The sequence below is a fragment of the Anoplopoma fimbria genome, chromosome 17, assembly GCF_027596085.1.
Source record: "Anoplopoma fimbria isolate UVic2021 breed Golden Eagle Sablefish chromosome 17, Afim_UVic_2022, whole genome shotgun sequence".
NCBI classification, from domain to species: domain Eukaryota; kingdom Metazoa; phylum Chordata; class Actinopteri; order Perciformes; family Anoplopomatidae; genus Anoplopoma; species Anoplopoma fimbria.
Genome location: NC_072465.1, coordinates 11,573,669 through 11,591,597, shown reverse-complemented (window position 1 = coordinate 11,591,597; position 17,929 = coordinate 11,573,669). Strand labels below are relative to the sequence as shown.

Genomic DNA, 17,929 nt, shown 5'->3' with positions numbered 1-17,929 from the left:
TGTTAACATATTCACCATTTAAAGCAGACCTGGGCATTGTGTGGCCCGCGGGCCACACGTGGCCCTTTGGTTGATTCTGACTGGCCCGTGTGAGGTTGATTGGAAATTACAAAATAAACATATTTTCTAATTTTACCTCTTGCATGGACTAAAGCTGCAGTGCTTTTATTTTGAAGTGTTTTATTCACGTAATGACGCAAAACGTAAATCAAATACGTGCGCATGATTGAATCAAGTGTACGAGCAGTGTAACTCACGAGACGACTTTAGCCCTCAAAAATGTCCACTCATGCTAAAAAAAGAAAGGTAGACGCCTGCAGGGTTTTCAACAAAAAATGGACTGCTAATTATTTAATGAAGTTTTAAATAACGTAGTTCGGGAACAATGACCACGCCCCGAACACCTAATTGTCTCTGCACAAAGTATTTAAGCATGACGAATCCATCCACTTCCTCCTTGACTCTGTTTCCTCATGACGTCAGAATCGCGAGACAACACAACAAGAACCCAAAACCGCTTACCCAGCACCATGGACCAGGAACTCTTCCTCAACCCTTCTGACAACGAGCTGTTCGAAGAACACGAGCTCACCCCCGAAGTCCCGAGGCTCCAACCTTCTCCCACCATCCTTCGTCGCCAGCAACCTCGGCTACGTTCCACCATCCACGTTCCTCGTGGCTCCCGACATTCATCCCCGGACAACTCCGAGGCCGTCGGTCCCTCGCCTTCCAACAGCCCGAGGGGGAGAACTCGACTTCGGCGCGCGAGGGACATCGTCCCTCCCCGAAGCCGCTCTCCCATCCGCTTGAGATCCAGGCGCTCGAATGACGGGCAAAACCACCCCGACCCTCCTTCACCACGCTGACTCTCCAACAGCCCCAACACGTCCCACATCTCCAAGTGGACAGTCTCCCGTCTAAAGAACGTACTCACCCAGCGCAACATCCCGTTCAATAAGTACAACAGGAAAGCAAAACTTTTCAAACTTTTCACGGACTCCCAACACAACAACACTCAGCAAACCTCCAGAGCACTTCTGGATTCCCGCCGCCGCGTCAGCCGCTACGCCGATGACGTCATGACGCATCCGACGGCCGGGGAATCCCCGTCATTCACAGCAGCCCCCCCAGAGGGCCAGGTCGTATCGCAGCAAACCCTCTCTGCCCCAGAGACATCACATTCTGCACTTGTTTTCCCCCAATCTACACTATCAACCCATACACATGCATCCTTTCATCCCAACATCCTTTCCTCTTCTCTCCCTCCTGCCTTTCCTGCATCATCTACCTTGGCCAACTTTGCTCCGCCCTACATGAATCCAGCTACCTCAGCTGCTCAGACAGTTCCAACAGCAGGGGCCCATAGCGGAGCAACCGGCCAAAACCTATTCTTTCCTCCTGTTTCTGCTCTTCCCCCTCCCTACCCCCACCCCCACCCCTACCCCTACCCTCCCCTTCCCTGTAACCCATATGCAACTAACATAACCCATCCTACCCCAAATGCACCCCCTTTTTTCCCAGGTCAGCCAGCAAGCAGCGCAAGCTTCTTTCCAACCCATCTCCCTCCACCCACCAGCTTCAGCTTAGCCACAGCATTACCCCCTGCCTTCCACAGCCGCTCCTAGAAGACGGAGCCCCACCGGTTACCGCAGCCTGCCTCCATCATTTCCCCCACCATCCATCATCCCAAAACCAGCCACCAACCAGCCAACAACCACCGGCCCTCTCCCCAAAGGGGTAGACAGGAGAGGCAGACCAGTCCTCTTCCAGGGCGGGAGAATGGTCTGCAATAACTTCAACGATTTAGGATGCAGCACCTCTAGCTGCCGCTTCCTCCACACCTGCTCCTTCTGCGGAGGTGCCCACTCCAGACCAACCTGTCCCCACAACCCCACCAAGCACAGCCTCTGTAAGTACCTCAATACACCAATCAAGGTCCAAGCTCTAGCTTCCGCCTTACAGAACCACCCAGACCGCCAGTTCACCAGCCTCCTAATACAAGGTTTCACACACGGCTTCCACCCAGGTTTGCAGGTTAAACCAGAGCAGTCCTATACATGCCATAATTTGAAATCCGCCATTTCCGAGCGACATAGTCGACAAACTCCTGGCTCAGGAAGTCAAAGACTCTTTCATGATCGGCCCTCTCCATAGCCCACCTTTCCCCATATTCAGAATCAGCCCCATCGGCATAGCTACTAGGAAATACTCAGGAAAAAAGAGACTTATAATAGACCTCTCATCCCCCCACGGCTCTTCCATCCCCAGCATCAATAGCCTAATCCCGAGCCCGGACTACTCCATGCAGTACACCACAATCACCAACGCTGCATCCCTCATTCGCCTCGCAGGTCAAGGAGCCTGGTTGGCTAAAGCGGACATCATCAGCGCCTTCAAAATTCTTCCGATCCTCCCCGAATTCTGGCATCTTTTCGGCGTCCATTGGAAAGGCTCTTATTACTTTGCAGTGCGCTTGACCTTCGGGTGCAAGAGCAGCCCAAAATTCTTCGACTGCTTATCCGAAGCTCTCTGCTGGATCCTGACCAATGTCCATAAACTTCCGTACGTCATCCACCTCTTAGATGACTTCCTCACCGTCACGCCACCTTCCTCACCCCCAGCACACGGCCTCAACACTTTAACCTCAGCGTTCAAGGAACTCGGCGTTCCTCTGTCTCCAGAGAAAACCGTAGGCCCCAGCACCTCCCTCGAATTCCTCGGCATCACCCTCGACTCAGTTTCACTCCAAGCATCCCTACCTACCGAAAAAAAAAAATCAATCGGATCTCCTTACTCATTTCAAATTACCTCCTGGCCCCCAAATGCACCAAACACCAACTCCTTTCACTGTTAGGCCACCTCAACTACGCCATTCGCATCATCCCCCAAGGTCGATCCTTCTTGTCCCACCTCCTTTCAGTCGCCGCCTCTGTCCCAAATCTCCATGGCCACGCCTCCCTGGACAAAGCATGCAAAACGGAGCTAAAACTGTGGCACCAGTTCCTCTCCTCATGGAATGGCATCTCTTTATTTTACGATGACCACATCACCAAGCCGGAAGACATCCAGCTGTTCACAGACGCAGCCCCTCCATCGGCTTCAGCGGCTTCTACGGCAGCAAATGGTTTTCAGCCGAATGGCCGCACGAATTCTCATCCCTCACCCCTTCTTCGGCAATCTCTGAAATGTATCCGGTAGTCATAGCAGCCATTCTTTGGGGCCGGGAATGGTACAAAAAGACAATCGCTTTATATTCAGACAACAGCGCCGTCGTAGACATCATCAACTAAGGACGGTCACATTGTCTAGACATAATGCAGTTCATGCGTAGACTCACCTTGGTTTCGGCCCAGCAACAATTCATCATCCGAGCCTATCACATCCCAGGTCACAAAAACTCCATAGCCGACTCACTTTCTCGTTTCTCTTTACAGAAATTCAGACGATTGGCGCCAGCCGCGGACCCTCTGCCAACTCCGGTCCCACCATTTTCAGCCACCATCTTCAACTGACCCCGCTACTAGAACACCTAATCTCTGCCTCCCAAGATGCCATCCTCAACAGCGTCGCCCCCAGAACACTCTCATCATACCTCACCGGATGGAATAGCTTTAAAGCCTTCCACGCTTCCCTCGGCCTTCCATTCCCCTCACTCGACGTCCTGACCCTCACGAACTTCATCACGTTCACCCATTCACTCCTCAAGATCAAGCCTTCCACTATACGGGTCTACATAAGCGGAATCAACTTCTTCGCCAAACTTTCCTCAGGCACTCCTTGTCCAGCTGCGTCCCACTCACACATCACCATGTTACTCAAAGGTCTCCGTAAAGCCGAACCACACCCCACGCCTAAACGTCTGCCCCTCACCTCGGACCTCCTTACCCGCTGCATCCAAACACTCCGTTCAGGCTACCTATCTCCCTTCATGGACAAAGCATTGGAGTCCATGTTCTTGCTGGCCTTCTTCGGCTTCCTGCGCTGCTCGGAATTCACCGCTCAGAACTCTGACCACCATCCATCGCAACACGCCACCATGTCCGACATCTCCATCCACCATCCGGACACCATCATCTACCACCTCAAATGCAGCAAGACCAACCAATCTGGTCCGCCCCAGCCCATCTACATCTTTCGACTAAACTCGTACCTAAGTCCATTCGAACCCATATGCGACTACATAAGCGCAAGATTAGCCACCGGAACTTCTCCACAGGACCCGCTTTTCATCACAGAGACAGGCAAAGGGGCCACGAGAACCTGGTTTCACCACCACTTCCGCCAAATCCTCCATAAATCCGGTATACACCCGGAACATTACTCAGGCCACTCATTCCGCATCGGGCCCGCCTCCACCGCCTCAAGCCAAGGAATCCCCGACCACGTCATCAAGACCCTCGGCCGCTGGTCGTCCCCCGCGTACCACACATACATCCATTCCAACCTAAATGACATCAGAAACGCACACCGGCACCTGTCCTCTTGAAGCTGTCTTTTGGGGACTCTGCGCCACCTGACCTTCCGGAGAGACAGCCCCCACCCAAGAGTCTCCAATCCCCCTGTTCCTGCCAGCCACCGGACACCATCGCTCTCCTCCCACCATCAGTCATCAACCTTCTTTACCCTCCCTGCTTCTCTACCCTACACCCCTCCTTCCCTCACCCTCCATCCCTTACCCTCATCCCTTCTTCCCACGACCCCTTCCCTTCATCCCTCGACCCCTACCCCTTCATCCCTCGACCCTCATCCCTTCATCCCCTCATCCCTCCAACCCCTTCCCTAACTCATCCCTCTGACTCACATTCGTAATAAATCGATCATAACCTATCTCGTGATAAGCGTGGTCTTTGTTAGTGAAATTAAGTTTTAAATAACGTAGTTCGGGAACAATGACCACGCCCGAACACCTAATTGTCTCTGCACAAAGTATTTAAGCATGACGAATCCATCCACTTCCTCCTTGACTCTGTTTCCTCATCCCTCCCCCCCAACCCCTTTTTTATTTCTTTACCATTCATCTTTCTCCCTCTTCTCTCCTTCCTTCTCCCTCTTTCACAGGATTACAGGAACAACGGGGGACTCTGCGCCACCTGACCTTCCGGAGAGACAGCCCCCACCCAAGAGTCTCCAATCCCCCTGTTCCTGCCAGCCACCGGACACCATCGCTCTCCTCCCACCATCAGTCATCAACCTTCTTTACCCTCCCTGCTTCTCTACCCTACACCCCTCCTTCCCTCACCCTCCATCCCTTACCCTCATCCCTTCTTCCCACGACCCCTTCCCTTCATCCCTCGACCCCTACCCCCTCATCCCTCGACCCCTACCCCTTCATCCCTCGACCCTCATCCCTTCATCCCCTCATCCCTCCAACCCCTTCCCTAACTCATCCCTCTGACTCACATTCGTAATAAATCAGTCATAACCTATCTCGTGATAAGCGTGGTCTTTGTTAGTGAATTTACTGAAGTCGGAGGTAAAGCCATGTGTTTAGTTTGCGGAGAGCAGATCGGCGTGTTTAAGGATTACAATTTGAGTCGGCATTACGAGACGAAGCACGCGGAGAAATACAAAAACTTGACTGACGCTGAAAAGACGGCGGCATCGGAAGCTTTGCTAGCTAAGCTACAAAAGCAGCAAGGCTTTTTTACCAAGCTTCACACAGCCAGGGATGCGGCAACCAAGACCAGCTTTGTGATATCCCACAAAATCTCTAAAAACAGAAAGCCATTCTCGGAGGGGGAGTTTGTCAAAGAGTGCTTGGTAGACTCTGCAGCACTAATATGCCCTGAAAAAAAAGAAGCATTTGAGCAAGTCCCGCTATCCAGGCGAACCGTGACAAGAAGGATCGAGGACATTGCGGCGAATCTGGAGCTTCAGCTGCAACGTGAAGTGGTACGTTTTGACTTTTTCTCCTTGGCTTTGGACGAGAGCTGCGATGTCCGTGACGCAGCCCAGTTACTCGTATTCGTCCGTGGGATAAAGGACTTCAAGATTACGGAGGAGCTGGCAGCACTGCGGTCAATGAAAGGGACAACGACAGGGAGCAATCTTTTCACGGAGGTAGTTGCATGCATGGACACGCTAGGTCTGAAATGGGACAGACTGGTAGGTGTCACAACGGACGGCTGTCCAAGTCTGACCGGGAAAAATGTCGGACTTTTGAAACGTATGCAAGATAAAGTGACTGAAATTGACCCAGATCAGAAATTGGTATTTTTGCATTGTATTATACATCAGCATGTGTTGTGCAAGTCAGTGCTAAAAATGAACCATGTTATTGATGTTGTAACTAAAATAGTTAACTTCATCAGGGCACGAGCATTGAATCACAGACAGTTTGTTTCACTTTTGGAGGAGCATGAGACTGAACATAGTAACATTGGCTACCACACAGCTGTCAGATGGCTCAGCCTGGGCAAAATGCTAAAAAGATTATGGGAGCTGAAAGCAGAGATTCGAGAGTTCTGCAAGAAGAAAGGCAAGGACATCCCAGAGCTCTCAGATGAGGACTGGATGGCCGATTTTGCATTTGCTGTTGATGTGACTGCACTGATGAATGAACTGAACACCAAACTGCAAGGCAAGGGCCTTTTTGTTCATGAAATGCACAGCCTGGTGAAGGCTTTCATGAGAAAGTTGCAGTTTCTTTCAAGCCAACTGGACAGCAACAATCTCACTCACATGCAAACCCTGAAAGAAGTCACACCATCAGCTGATTACCTCCGCAGGTACTCATCCAAGCTAGGAGCACTGCATGGTGAGTTTTCAAGGCGATTTGAAGATCTCAGAATGAATGCACATGATTTCCTCTCCCTTTACCTGCAGTGTGGCTAATGCACCCAGTGATGTTCAGCTGGAACTCATTGACCTGCAGTCTGATGCGGTACTGGCAGAGCACTTTAAGTCAGGATCACTGCTGGATATTTACTCTTCTCTCAAGGAGGAGAACTTTCCAAACATAAGGAGACATGCTCAGAAGATGTTGGTTCTCTTTGGCTCTACCTACTGTCATGACCATGGCCATGTCTCTGGTTATTCCTTGTGTTTCATGTGTTTTCCCTTGCCCTTGTGTCTCCTGTGCTCCCTTGTTTGGTTATCTCTGTGTGTGTCTGTGAGGTGGGTGTGTCACCCCTCCCACTCTCTCACCACACTCTTCCCTCACTCACCTAATCACCTCATCAGCACAAGCATACTCACCTGCTCCAAGCCACACACCTGCCTTCTATCTACTCATCAACTCTGCAGTATTTAAACACCAGTCTCACACACACTCACGGCCAGATCGTACTCCGCATTATGCCAGACCTTCCAGCGTTATCCCCCGGACTGATTTCCCGTTGCCGACCCTGCCTGCCTGTCTGGACTTACCTGCCTTGCCTGTGCCCCGGTCAACGACTCAGCCTTCTGTCCCCGACCCCGAGTTTAACCTCCGCTTCCTCTGATTTCTGTCTGCCTGATCCCCTGCCTGTTTCCCTCTGTGAGTCTTATCCTGCCTGTCTGTATGCTGAGTTCTCTGCTTTAAATAAAGCGCCAGAACTGTATCCGTCTCCTGGTCGTTCTGCTTTTTGGGTCCACACCACATTCCTTAACAACCTACATATGTGAACAAACATTCTCAGTGATGAAGTTTACAAAATCCAGGTATAGATCCTCTCTCACTGATGATCATCTGGCAGCTGTGCTTCGCATCTCCACCTCAGACATTCAACCTGACTTTGATGCACTTGTGAAAGCCCAACAGAGACTAGATTTCTCTCACTGAACAAGAAAAAAGAACTGAAAAATCAAATGAGGTGGTTAGACTAGAAATGCTGGCATGTAAAGGCACCAATTAGCAGTGAACTGGGACACTTTCTTTGGAGGCCTTTTTCTCAAAATCACAGTTCAGTGACAATCGTTCTAATATGATGTATCTTACTATTTGGAGTACAAAGACAATATTGTGGTGTCTTTAGAAAGCTAAGAACATCGTTCCAACAGTATATGGAACTCAAAATGTGTTTTGGGGTGAATGTGCCTGAAAATGATCACTAATATAATGAGTCACAAATGGTAAAAACGTTCACATTTTGTTTGTTTTGGTGTTTTATTGAATAAATGACATTTTTTGTAAGGCAACCTCGCTTTTTCATTACTTAATTATAACATGCAGTACTCTTACCAGTCTTACCAGCTTGTCAAAACAATGCTATATACTGCTTTTATAAAGAAATATAATTAATGTTATGCAGAATTGAGTTCAGCCTTTTGGCCTGGCCCTCCACAATATTTTCTGTTTCTCATGTGGCCCCATGGAAAAAATAATTGCCCACCCCTGATTTAAAGTGTTGACATGTTTACATTTGCGAGTCAACAGTGACCACAAAATGCAGCTAAGGCTAATGGGAATGCCATAAGTGTTAAAGGTACCGAGGTGTTGGCCACAAATAAGTTCCACACTGTCACTCACTGAAGAAATATCAGATTTCTGGCAAAACAAAAAAAGCGATTTCAGAAAGAAGCAAACAGAAGAGTCTACAATATGCCTTTGAAAGATATATCCAGGATCTCAAGCTGAATACAAACAGAAAGCCATTATCTATGCTTTCTCCTACCAGGACAAAGTCAAAATGTCTGCATATATGAAACTGCTTCCTGTGTGCCAGAGGAGTTATCACAGGAAAGACCTTGTGTTCTTCATTAGCAGCAAAAATAATGTCATGTGTTAGTTGTGTTTTTTCAGCTTAATTTCATTAATTAACTTTTTGTCATTGGAATGCCTCTCTGAACATTGAGACTCCAGACTGCCTCTCTTTGCTGCTCAGACGTACTCTCTCAGTTTGAGTCAATTCCTCTGGATCTGCACTCGTTACTGAACTGTTTAGTGTCAGTGCTCTGGGTGGAGAAAGCAGCATGGAAGCTCATTATTTAACGAGCCAAACAAGAGTGTGAATTATCACTGATTAATTAAGCACATAACCGTCTTCCTTGAGGCACCGTGACTTAAGGCAATCAGCAATTAGCCGGGACCTGCTGGCTCTGCATGCTGTCTGTTGCTGCGTGTTGTCAGAAGACGACCCTGTCCGTCTAATTGGTGGCACTTTGTGCGTTGCCTGCTCTGCTCTAATGACTCTGAGGATAAAATATGGAAAAATAAAGTGGGATCAGTGCTCATTGCTCGACAGCAATTCATTACTCGACAGATTCCACTGTCATGCTGTCACTCTCACAGAAAGTGTTTCACCGCTTTTGCGTGATGAGTTTTGTCTCCTGTGAATGACCCGGTTCATTGTCGATGCATTATGTTTCTGTCTTCATCTTGCAATGATAAGGAGGCCTATCACAAAAACGTTTATGTTCTCCTATATTATCACCTTTGATAGGAAACAGAGCCTGTTAGCCTTCTTTGAAATATTGACGAATGAAAAATATTCTGAACTAATCAGTTAGGACTTGGACTACACCAATGACTCTAGATTAAAAAACAACATTTTACATTTGTCTATCTCATAGGAATCACAAAAATATAAGTATGTTTATACACATATATACATACATACATGTTACATATATTCATTCATTATCCGTAACCGCTTATTCTGTTAAGGATGGAGCCGATCCCAGCTGTCATTGGGCGAAGGCACTGGTCACAATTTTTTTTTTTGATTTGTAAAACAGTGTGTCAAATCAAGAATAGCTCGTAAACTGTTGCACTTAAATCCCATTATCAATTGAATGTTTGTAATGGTGACTCAAATGATAGCAAATGTTACTTACACAAAGCTAAATACATGAAAAAATCACAACTCAAACAACTTCAAGAACTGAATCTAAAATAGGAAATAAACCTTAATTTTAAGACATATTTTTCATATAAAATAGACTTATTATTATTACTATTTTTGTAAGAAATAATAATAATCATATCTTTTAAATAAAAAACATATGTTTCTTGTGTCATTAATAACTTAATTGATTTAGACTTTTCTATTTTGAATTTATTTTTGGATGTTATTTTATTATTTCAATACTTTGCGAACAATAAACTGAAGCATAATAAAACGTGTAGCAGAGTCTTCAGGGCAATATAGCATACATCATGAAGGTGTGATATCATCCCAATCTATCTTCATGCTGGGTTTTATTGGAGGGGTCTCTTTCTCCACGCTGGTCCCTGGGGAGCAGGGGAGTGGAGCGAGGCCGGGAGCAGCACCTGCCCCCTCTGTGCTTCACTTCCAGGCAGCCGAGGAGCCCACAACAAAAGGAGACACAAACCGGCTCCGTCTGACGATGGAGATACTGCATCAAGCTGGCCAGGGGGAGCTGACAGATACCGGAAGTTATTCGATTTTTGCCTTCAAAATCAAAGCTTTTAGTTTGAGGCACTGTGCTAGAAGAAATACATTAGGCCTAAGCAGGTGTGGAGCCAGATGTTGTAAACATTCACAGGAGGCTGTGTGATGCTGCTCGCAACGTCAGTGTAATCAGGGCCGTGTTTCGGATGACAGAAGTGATTAATCACGCAATAAACACATGGTTTTTATTTTAAAAATATTAATCTACTTTCATCTGACAAATATGCCTTAAAATTAAGGTTTATTTCATATTTAAGATTCAGTTCACTCTACTACAGCATAGATTATAACAAATAGGTTTTAAGATTACTAATGCTATTTATGCCAAATTTGACCCTACCTATGTATGTACCTTATGTAACTTAAAAAATAGTAACATGACACAACTATCGCCTCTTTTTTTTTAGGTAAATAGTCACACAAAAAACACCAAATAAGATGTAGGCTCCAACGGATGATTCTTTCCTTGGCAAGTGTGATGTTTTTTTCCATATGATTTTTTCCAGTTATTCTGTTATCAAATGGGTTGAAAAATAGTGCATATAGCTGCCGTAAATAGGAAAAGAACCCCTCCTCTTTGAATGTGGTCTTCGTTACCCTGAATTGAATATTAGCCTACCATTTACATAATCATTTTAAAATGTAAAAATAATATTGCGTTAAATGCTACCAACATTTTTGGCTATGCTAGTTGGACGTTCAAGTGAAGACACTTGAGTTGAAATTATTCGGGAGCAGACTTTTAATTTGTCATTTGGATACCGGAAGTTATTTTGCTGTATTTTCGCGGGCTTGACACTGGTAAAAGGAGACCAGAAGGTGATCGAAAGAAAGCAGGGATGCGGAGGAGAGGAAGAAATTAGAGAGAGTGAGAGAGAGAGAGAGAGACAGAGAGAGAGAGCGAGAGAGACAGAGAGAGAGAGAGACAGAGACAGAGAGAGAGAGAGAGAATCTGGCTCGTCCTTGAATGCGGACAGAAGGAGAGGGACGGTAACAAAGCTCCGTCAAAGGCGTCCGGATCTCCTCTGTCATCAGAAACACGGCGCTGATTACACAGAGCAGCATCACCCAGCCTCCTGCGCATCATCCGCGGCTCCGCATCCGCAGCTTTCCGGGAAGAAGACTATCCTCATCGCAGCAAGGTAAACAAACCCACACCTGTCACCAAACACCTTTATATTTAGCCTCGTCTTATTCATTTATTAATCTTTTGGCACAATATGCGCTGAAAAACATAACGGCAGACGCGGGGTTTTTTTGGGATGTTTTTGAATGCTGGTATCCCGCGTATTAGTATTTTTGACGCAATAGCACAAGTGTCGGCTACCTCGGACGGACCCGGAGAAGCGTACCGGTAGTTAACGTTACAAAACCTGTCCATCCTGTAAGGCTAAGGTGGGGACCGTTACGCTAAACTCCGTGTTAAATCTGGCAATTGAACGTAGCCCATTGGTAGGCTTCACTTCAAAACATAATGTAGGACCGTTGGTGAACCGAGTCTGGTCTTCGCCTCGGCTAAATAGCATTCAATTAAATAGCACTTAATTAAATAGCATTAAATTAAATAGCATTTAATTAAATAGCATTTACTTTAGGTGAACTTAAACCGGGAACGTCTTTAATTCCTTCACGTGAACCTATCTGTAGTGAATGGACGTTCATTTTTACTGACGTGCTTCAGACTTTTGCTATTTGCTGAATATTTCGAACCCTAAATGAATAGTTTCTCCGTAGGATTAAGCCATACTACTCTACACCTGTCAAAGCTAACTCCCATATGCATAACAGTCCGCGTACATGCTCATGTTTTGGAGCTCCATATGCATGCTAGGAGCATCTCGGGATACTGTGTCAGGTCTGGCAAAGGCGGGTTGTAGCCATGCAGACTCAGTTGTTGTCTCCGGTTTTCCATTAACCAGTTTGTGCTGAGGATCCTTTGGCGGACTGAACCAGGTCGAGCAGTGGTTTCCAAAAAAGGGGGCCAATAACGGGGTTTTGAGTGCGCGTTCAGAGGTCCCGGACCGGAAGACCACAGCAAAATGACTAATTATCAGTTTCGTTCATTGAATGCGATATGAGGGCTAGTGAATTAGTGGATGAGTGATGAGGTGACGAGGTGGTTATTCAGCATTATCTATGCCTCCATGCAACACTGCAAATTTGTAAATATTGCAATACTTTCATTAGCGGGCGGGAGGGGATGGATAGTGACTCAACAGACATTAATTTAAATGTAAATGTTGGAGATTTCGCTCTAAAGTGTTTTGAAGGGAGGTTTTGTGAGGTACTTTTCCATAGTCAGCGTATTACTACAGTAGATGGATTTTGTAGAAACAGACATGATTACCACCACAAGAGCAAAACAATGCACTGCTACAAGTGCATTGTCAACAGCTAAGTGTATTTTAGAAGTCTAAAATAATCAATATCCTATATACTTTAGAATATTTTGAGTCTGGTGACTTCGAAGAGAGTATAGAGAACTGCTTAATTTCCCCGCCGGGAGGGGCTGTCTAACGGCATGGGTTCCCACTGAAAGTATAATGAATTTAGTGTACTGCTAGTAACTGCACATTTAAACATATTTTTAAGCTATAAACTAAATGATATGACTGAACTGTCAATGTTGGTGTTAATATTTAAATTTCTTACCACATTTTTTTAAATCTGCATTTCATGGTCGTACATATCAATACAATAGCTTGATACTTTTTAAATCAGCCAGTTTGGGATGAAACTACGTCATGAAATAAAATAATGCTAGCGTCCACTAATCAGACTCCTCTCCTCTTCTCTCCACACAGCGTCTATTGCTTTACCTGTTTCAGTAACCACTGTGTAGCATTACAATCACAGTACAGCTCATTTAGCGGCTGGCTAGTTAGCTAGCTAGCGTTAGCTTACTAATACCACCATGTTATCATTCTGACCTTATCACCATGTTACAGTGCTAACAATATCACCACGTTATCATGTAACGCTACCACCATGTTATCACACTAACAATACCACCATGTAATCCTGCTAACCTTATCACCATGTCATCGTGCTAATTTTACCACCATGTTATAATGCTAACAATGCCACCATGTTATCCTGCTAACCTTAACACCATGTCATTGTGCTAATGTTACCACCATGTTATCATGCTAACGTTATCTCCATGTTATAATGCTAACAATACAACCACGTTATCATGTAACCTTACCACCATGTCATCACGCTAACAATACCACCATGTTATCCTGCTAACCTTATCACCATGTCATCGTGCTAATTTTACCACCATTTTATAATGCTAACAATACCACCATGTTATCCTGCTAACCTTACCACCATGTAATCGTGCTAATTTTACCACCATGTTATCATGCTAACGTTACCACCATGTTATAATGCTAACAATACCACCATGTTATCATGCTAACGTTACCACCACGTTATCATGCTAACGTTAAATTGGTTACAGATCATGAGTGGAACAGCGGGCTGGTGGCCTGCGGTCCCCCGTTGTTAGGAGTATACAGCCGGGAGGAGAGTAAACGAACCCTCCTGAGACAGGTTAGGGTTTACGATGGCTGAATTTGAGTTGCTACATCCAGACGGTCTTATCCAAAGCTGGGCTTGCCCCCCTAAAGTAGTCTTTCACCTGTGGGGGATGAGGGGGAGGGTCTGCAGGGTGTAATACTTATCTCATTTGCTGTCTGATGAACAGTAAATCCATCAAATTCAGTGCCCCATGCCGTATCACCCTTTTCCAAACTACTGTATCTAACTGTCATCTGCTCAGGCTGTCATGTTTGTTGACGCACTGTTGAGGCTTTTGCTGTACAGATAAAACCATGGTTCATCTCTCAGCCCCCATGCCTACCTTTTTGCATTTTTCTAAATTATGCAGTGAGTGGACTTAGACTAAGACCTGGGGGTGAAGGCACACTTTAAACTGATTGATTGATTCTTTTAGGGGTCTAAAATACATTTTGCTTTCCCCGTCCACAGCAGTACATCACTTTGCTCCTGTGCTGGTACTCCTGTCTGTTTAAACTGGGGGCGTGCTGGGGTAATACACTGACTATGGATAAGTACCTTATAAAACCCAACTTCAAAACACCTGAACTATCCTTTTAAGACTGCGTGACAGTCTTAAATAGCCTCAGTCTTATAAATTATGTCTGGAGCTCTGACACATAAAGAGGTTTGAGTTGAAGGATCAGTTCATCCCATCTTATTCAGCAATCACATAGTGTGTTGACACAGTTGCTATATTAAAGGAGGTTATGCATTGTCTTTATTCATCCTTCTACTTTTTGTGCACCGTTAATAGGCCATAATAGTAATAATATATTGGGTCACTTACACTTTGGTTTACTGCAGTAATAGATTTGTGTTTATATTCTGGCATTTGATTACTGACAGGAACATGCACTTTAGTTTAATCACACAACAGACCATATTGTTACCATTAACTACTGTAGTATGAAAGTATTCATTCACATTTCCTTTTTGCACTCACTCTATGTACAATATTGAAAGAGTCATAGTTTAGATTTCATTCAACAGGAAAAGTGAGACATCACATACTAATTGTGCAGCAGCTGACTTGTCAGAGAGACTTGTCAGATTCTCAAAAACAAAAGTTAGTACTTATGAAACACTAATTAAAAGGAGCGAAGCTGGGTAAGACGTGTAGAGAGATGTTATGAGCTTGGAGCTGTAATTTAGAGTTTGGCAGAGTAGTTTAATACTGCGACATGATATTATATATAGGCACAATAAGCTGGTTTAAATGTAGCCCTTGTGTGTAAAGGAAACCGGAAAAAAAAAAAGAAAAATGAAAATATTACCTGCATTTGCACGTTTGCCCTTGAAAAGGCCACATCTGCAATTAAGGCACCCACCAGTGTGAGGACTCTTCAATGCAGGGCAGAGGAGTCACTCACTATGAACGGCCATTCATGTTGATGTGCAAAGTGTTCGCTACACGCATGGAGTGAATTCTATCCGTTGGTGGTCGAAGAGAGCAAACGATTTACTTTTTTAAAAAACTTTGTTGCGACCCAGCGTGTTTGCCTAATGGGGAAAAGCTGTATTATGTTTGCTTGTGAAACTGGACAGGCCCGCTGAGTCAACGTGTATAACCAACGTGTCTCATTTCACAAGGACAAAGAAAAAATATGTAGTAACTGTAAAGACTTGAAAGGCTGGAAAAGTTGCAGGGTGCTAGGAAAGGAAAGCTAAGCTAAATAATGATACTAAGTCAAGAAAAATGATGCTAAAAAAGAGATAAGAGCCGAGGTACAATGTTTTCTTGTCAGTTTGTGTGATTAAGAAAAAGGTGTCCATGGTTCTTTGATGGGATGTTACCTGGTGATGAAAAGGAAAGGCTTGATATGTGGCTCAAAGTAAAAAGTTTGCATAATGAGGAATTTATTTCTGATGCGAAAGAGTGGGTAGCATGATCTGAACATTATGCCTTCAATGATGATGGTATAAAAAGGACAGAGGGTTTTAAATGTTGCTAGAAAAACCAACAAGCAGAAAGAGTGCATGCAGTGGAAAACCTAGCACTACTTCCTCTGCAAGAATCAAAGCAGAGTCAGACAGGGCTGTGCTGTTGCTTGTTTAGCAGCTTTAAAGGAGAAGCATGCTTTAGAGTAACAAGAGAAAATTCGTAAAATAAAATAAAAAGATCAATTGGGCTGGGAGCTTTGCCAACTGCACCGGCTGCTAAAGTAGCAGTTCTACAGGCCTTTTGACTTTCAAAGTTTCCCCAAAGCGCCATCGAATGCAATGATATCCTACCCGGTAAAGGAATAAAGAAAGGCAGCAACTTCAAACAGGCCCAATACAATGGCAGAGGATTACATACCTGTAAATCTGAGCCAACCACAGCATAGTAAGGATTGGTCACAGCCAGCAAACTACCCAGCACCTACTGCTTTCCTGCCTCAGATGGCTAGTCAGCAATGAACCAAAGGAGTGGAAGGATTCAGAAATACAAATTTACAAGACTGAGCCCAGCGGCCCTTGTCCAACAACAACATTCAATGTCTTTGCCAGCAACAGCTATTCCATTGTTTGACTGGGTTTCCCTTCAGGACATTTGCTTCATAAGAGCATTTAATCAAGGAAGGATTGGAGGCAAAGGTCAACAGAGGTGGTTGCTTATAATACCTGGAACAGCTGACCAGAGGGCAGCCAAGGGACTGGTGCGTAGTTGCCAGCATGCGGCTCCTGATCATGGCAATGCTCAAGCAAAACGCCTCCTGCCAGAACACTTTGGCAATGAGCGTAACATTGCTAATGCATTGATGGTGAAGGTTTTGGCCACGGAGAGCCCCTTTCAAAGATCTGGCTGCCCTCATTGACAAAAACATGTCAGACTCTTTGTTTGGCGACATTCAGAAGCTCAAGGGCGGTCTCACCATCTCACGGATGGTTGGAGGATGTCAGCATTTGAAAAAGCATAAGCTAGAGGTGTAACTCTGCTCTGGCCTCACAATTCGTTTGTGCATTCGATGCATCTCATTGTATCGCATCCTCGGTTTTCAATGCTACTGCACATGGCTACGTTTTCATCAGTGAATAGGAGCACTCAGAACTCCGTCAGTCAGTAATATGAACTCTCTTTTTTATTTAGAAAGTGCTTTTGAAAATCTGACTAAAACAGTCTCTAATGTAAAAAGCTGCATATTTTCATTAACAGTATCTGTGTGAGCCACCTTAGCACGTCAATATCACAGAAACCAAACATAATTCATGCTTCAGTGCCTTACAAGTGTACTGGAAGACACAGCGTTTCCTGAAAGCCTGTGGCATTTTACACTACATGAATTAACCAAGCAGTTACTTTTCCTCAGCCATAGCTCTTCTGCTTTAACGTGGGTTTTGGTGACCATGGTTGATTTGAGAATGCATGCACGTTCTTTTCCAGCCATACATTGTTGAATTAAAGAAGCTAATATTGGTAGTCAGTGCAACAAGCTGGCAGACTGCCGAGTCCTGTGTATGTAAGCTCCGCCCTCGGTTCTACAGAGATCAGAGGAGAGTGTCTAGGTCTAGGTCATGATGACACAAGTGATGCCAAGAAGTTACCAGCCGTCTTATGTGAAAAAACACAACACTTGTATCTTATCCAGAGTCAGATCCATCAGTTTCATCAATGTCCATCCAGTACAGAGATCGTTCAGCCATGTGTTGTTTAGCGCAAAGACCAGGAGCACGGTGAAGCTGCTCACTTAGCTCAAATTTTAAATACACCTTCTGTCAAAACCAACTCCAGAGCTATCTGATTTGCCTGTTTAATGTTCAATGTATTTCATTAAAGCCTGTAAATATTCTCCCTGCATGTCTGGAATCAGATATACGCACAGATGGTGAAAGCAGTTGTGTAGGCCCATTGTCTGGATCAGGCTCAGGTTATATCGGTATCTCAGAACAGAGTCATTCCATTGTTCCGAATGGTGCTCCCAATGGTAACACGTGTAGCCTTACATCCTATGAGGCCATCATTACATACATTTTGGCATAATCCTGCCTTAATGAGATCATGACCAATATAATATTTTGCAGCAAATAGTAACTATTATAATATT

General features: G+C 45.0%; 2 protein-coding genes and 1 pseudogene across 2 annotated transcripts in view; all 3 read left to right on the top strand.

Moving 5' to 3' along the window:
• Nucleotides 1-1,313: 1,313 nt before the first annotated feature.
• LOC129106137 (uncharacterized) lies at nucleotides 1,314-3,512 on the top strand (annotated as a pseudogene).
• Nucleotides 3,513-3,535: 23 nt separating this feature from the next.
• On the top strand, nucleotides 3,536-4,486 carry LOC129106134 (uncharacterized; the record flags this gene model as incomplete). Its single annotated transcript, XM_054617470.1, has 1 exon — nucleotides 3,536-4,486. A coding segment is annotated over one exon (951 nt), but the record flags the coding sequence as incomplete, so codon positions are not given.
• Nucleotides 4,487-11,192: 6,706 nt separating this feature from the next.
• cntn2 (contactin 2) overlaps nucleotides 11,193-17,929 on the top strand; it is a 68,423-nt gene continuing 61,686 nt past the window's right edge. The window contains exon 1 of the mRNA XM_054617004.1: nucleotides 11,193-11,476. The gene's annotated coding sequence lies outside the window, so the exon portion shown is untranslated. The remainder of the gene's footprint in view (nucleotides 11,477-17,929) is intronic.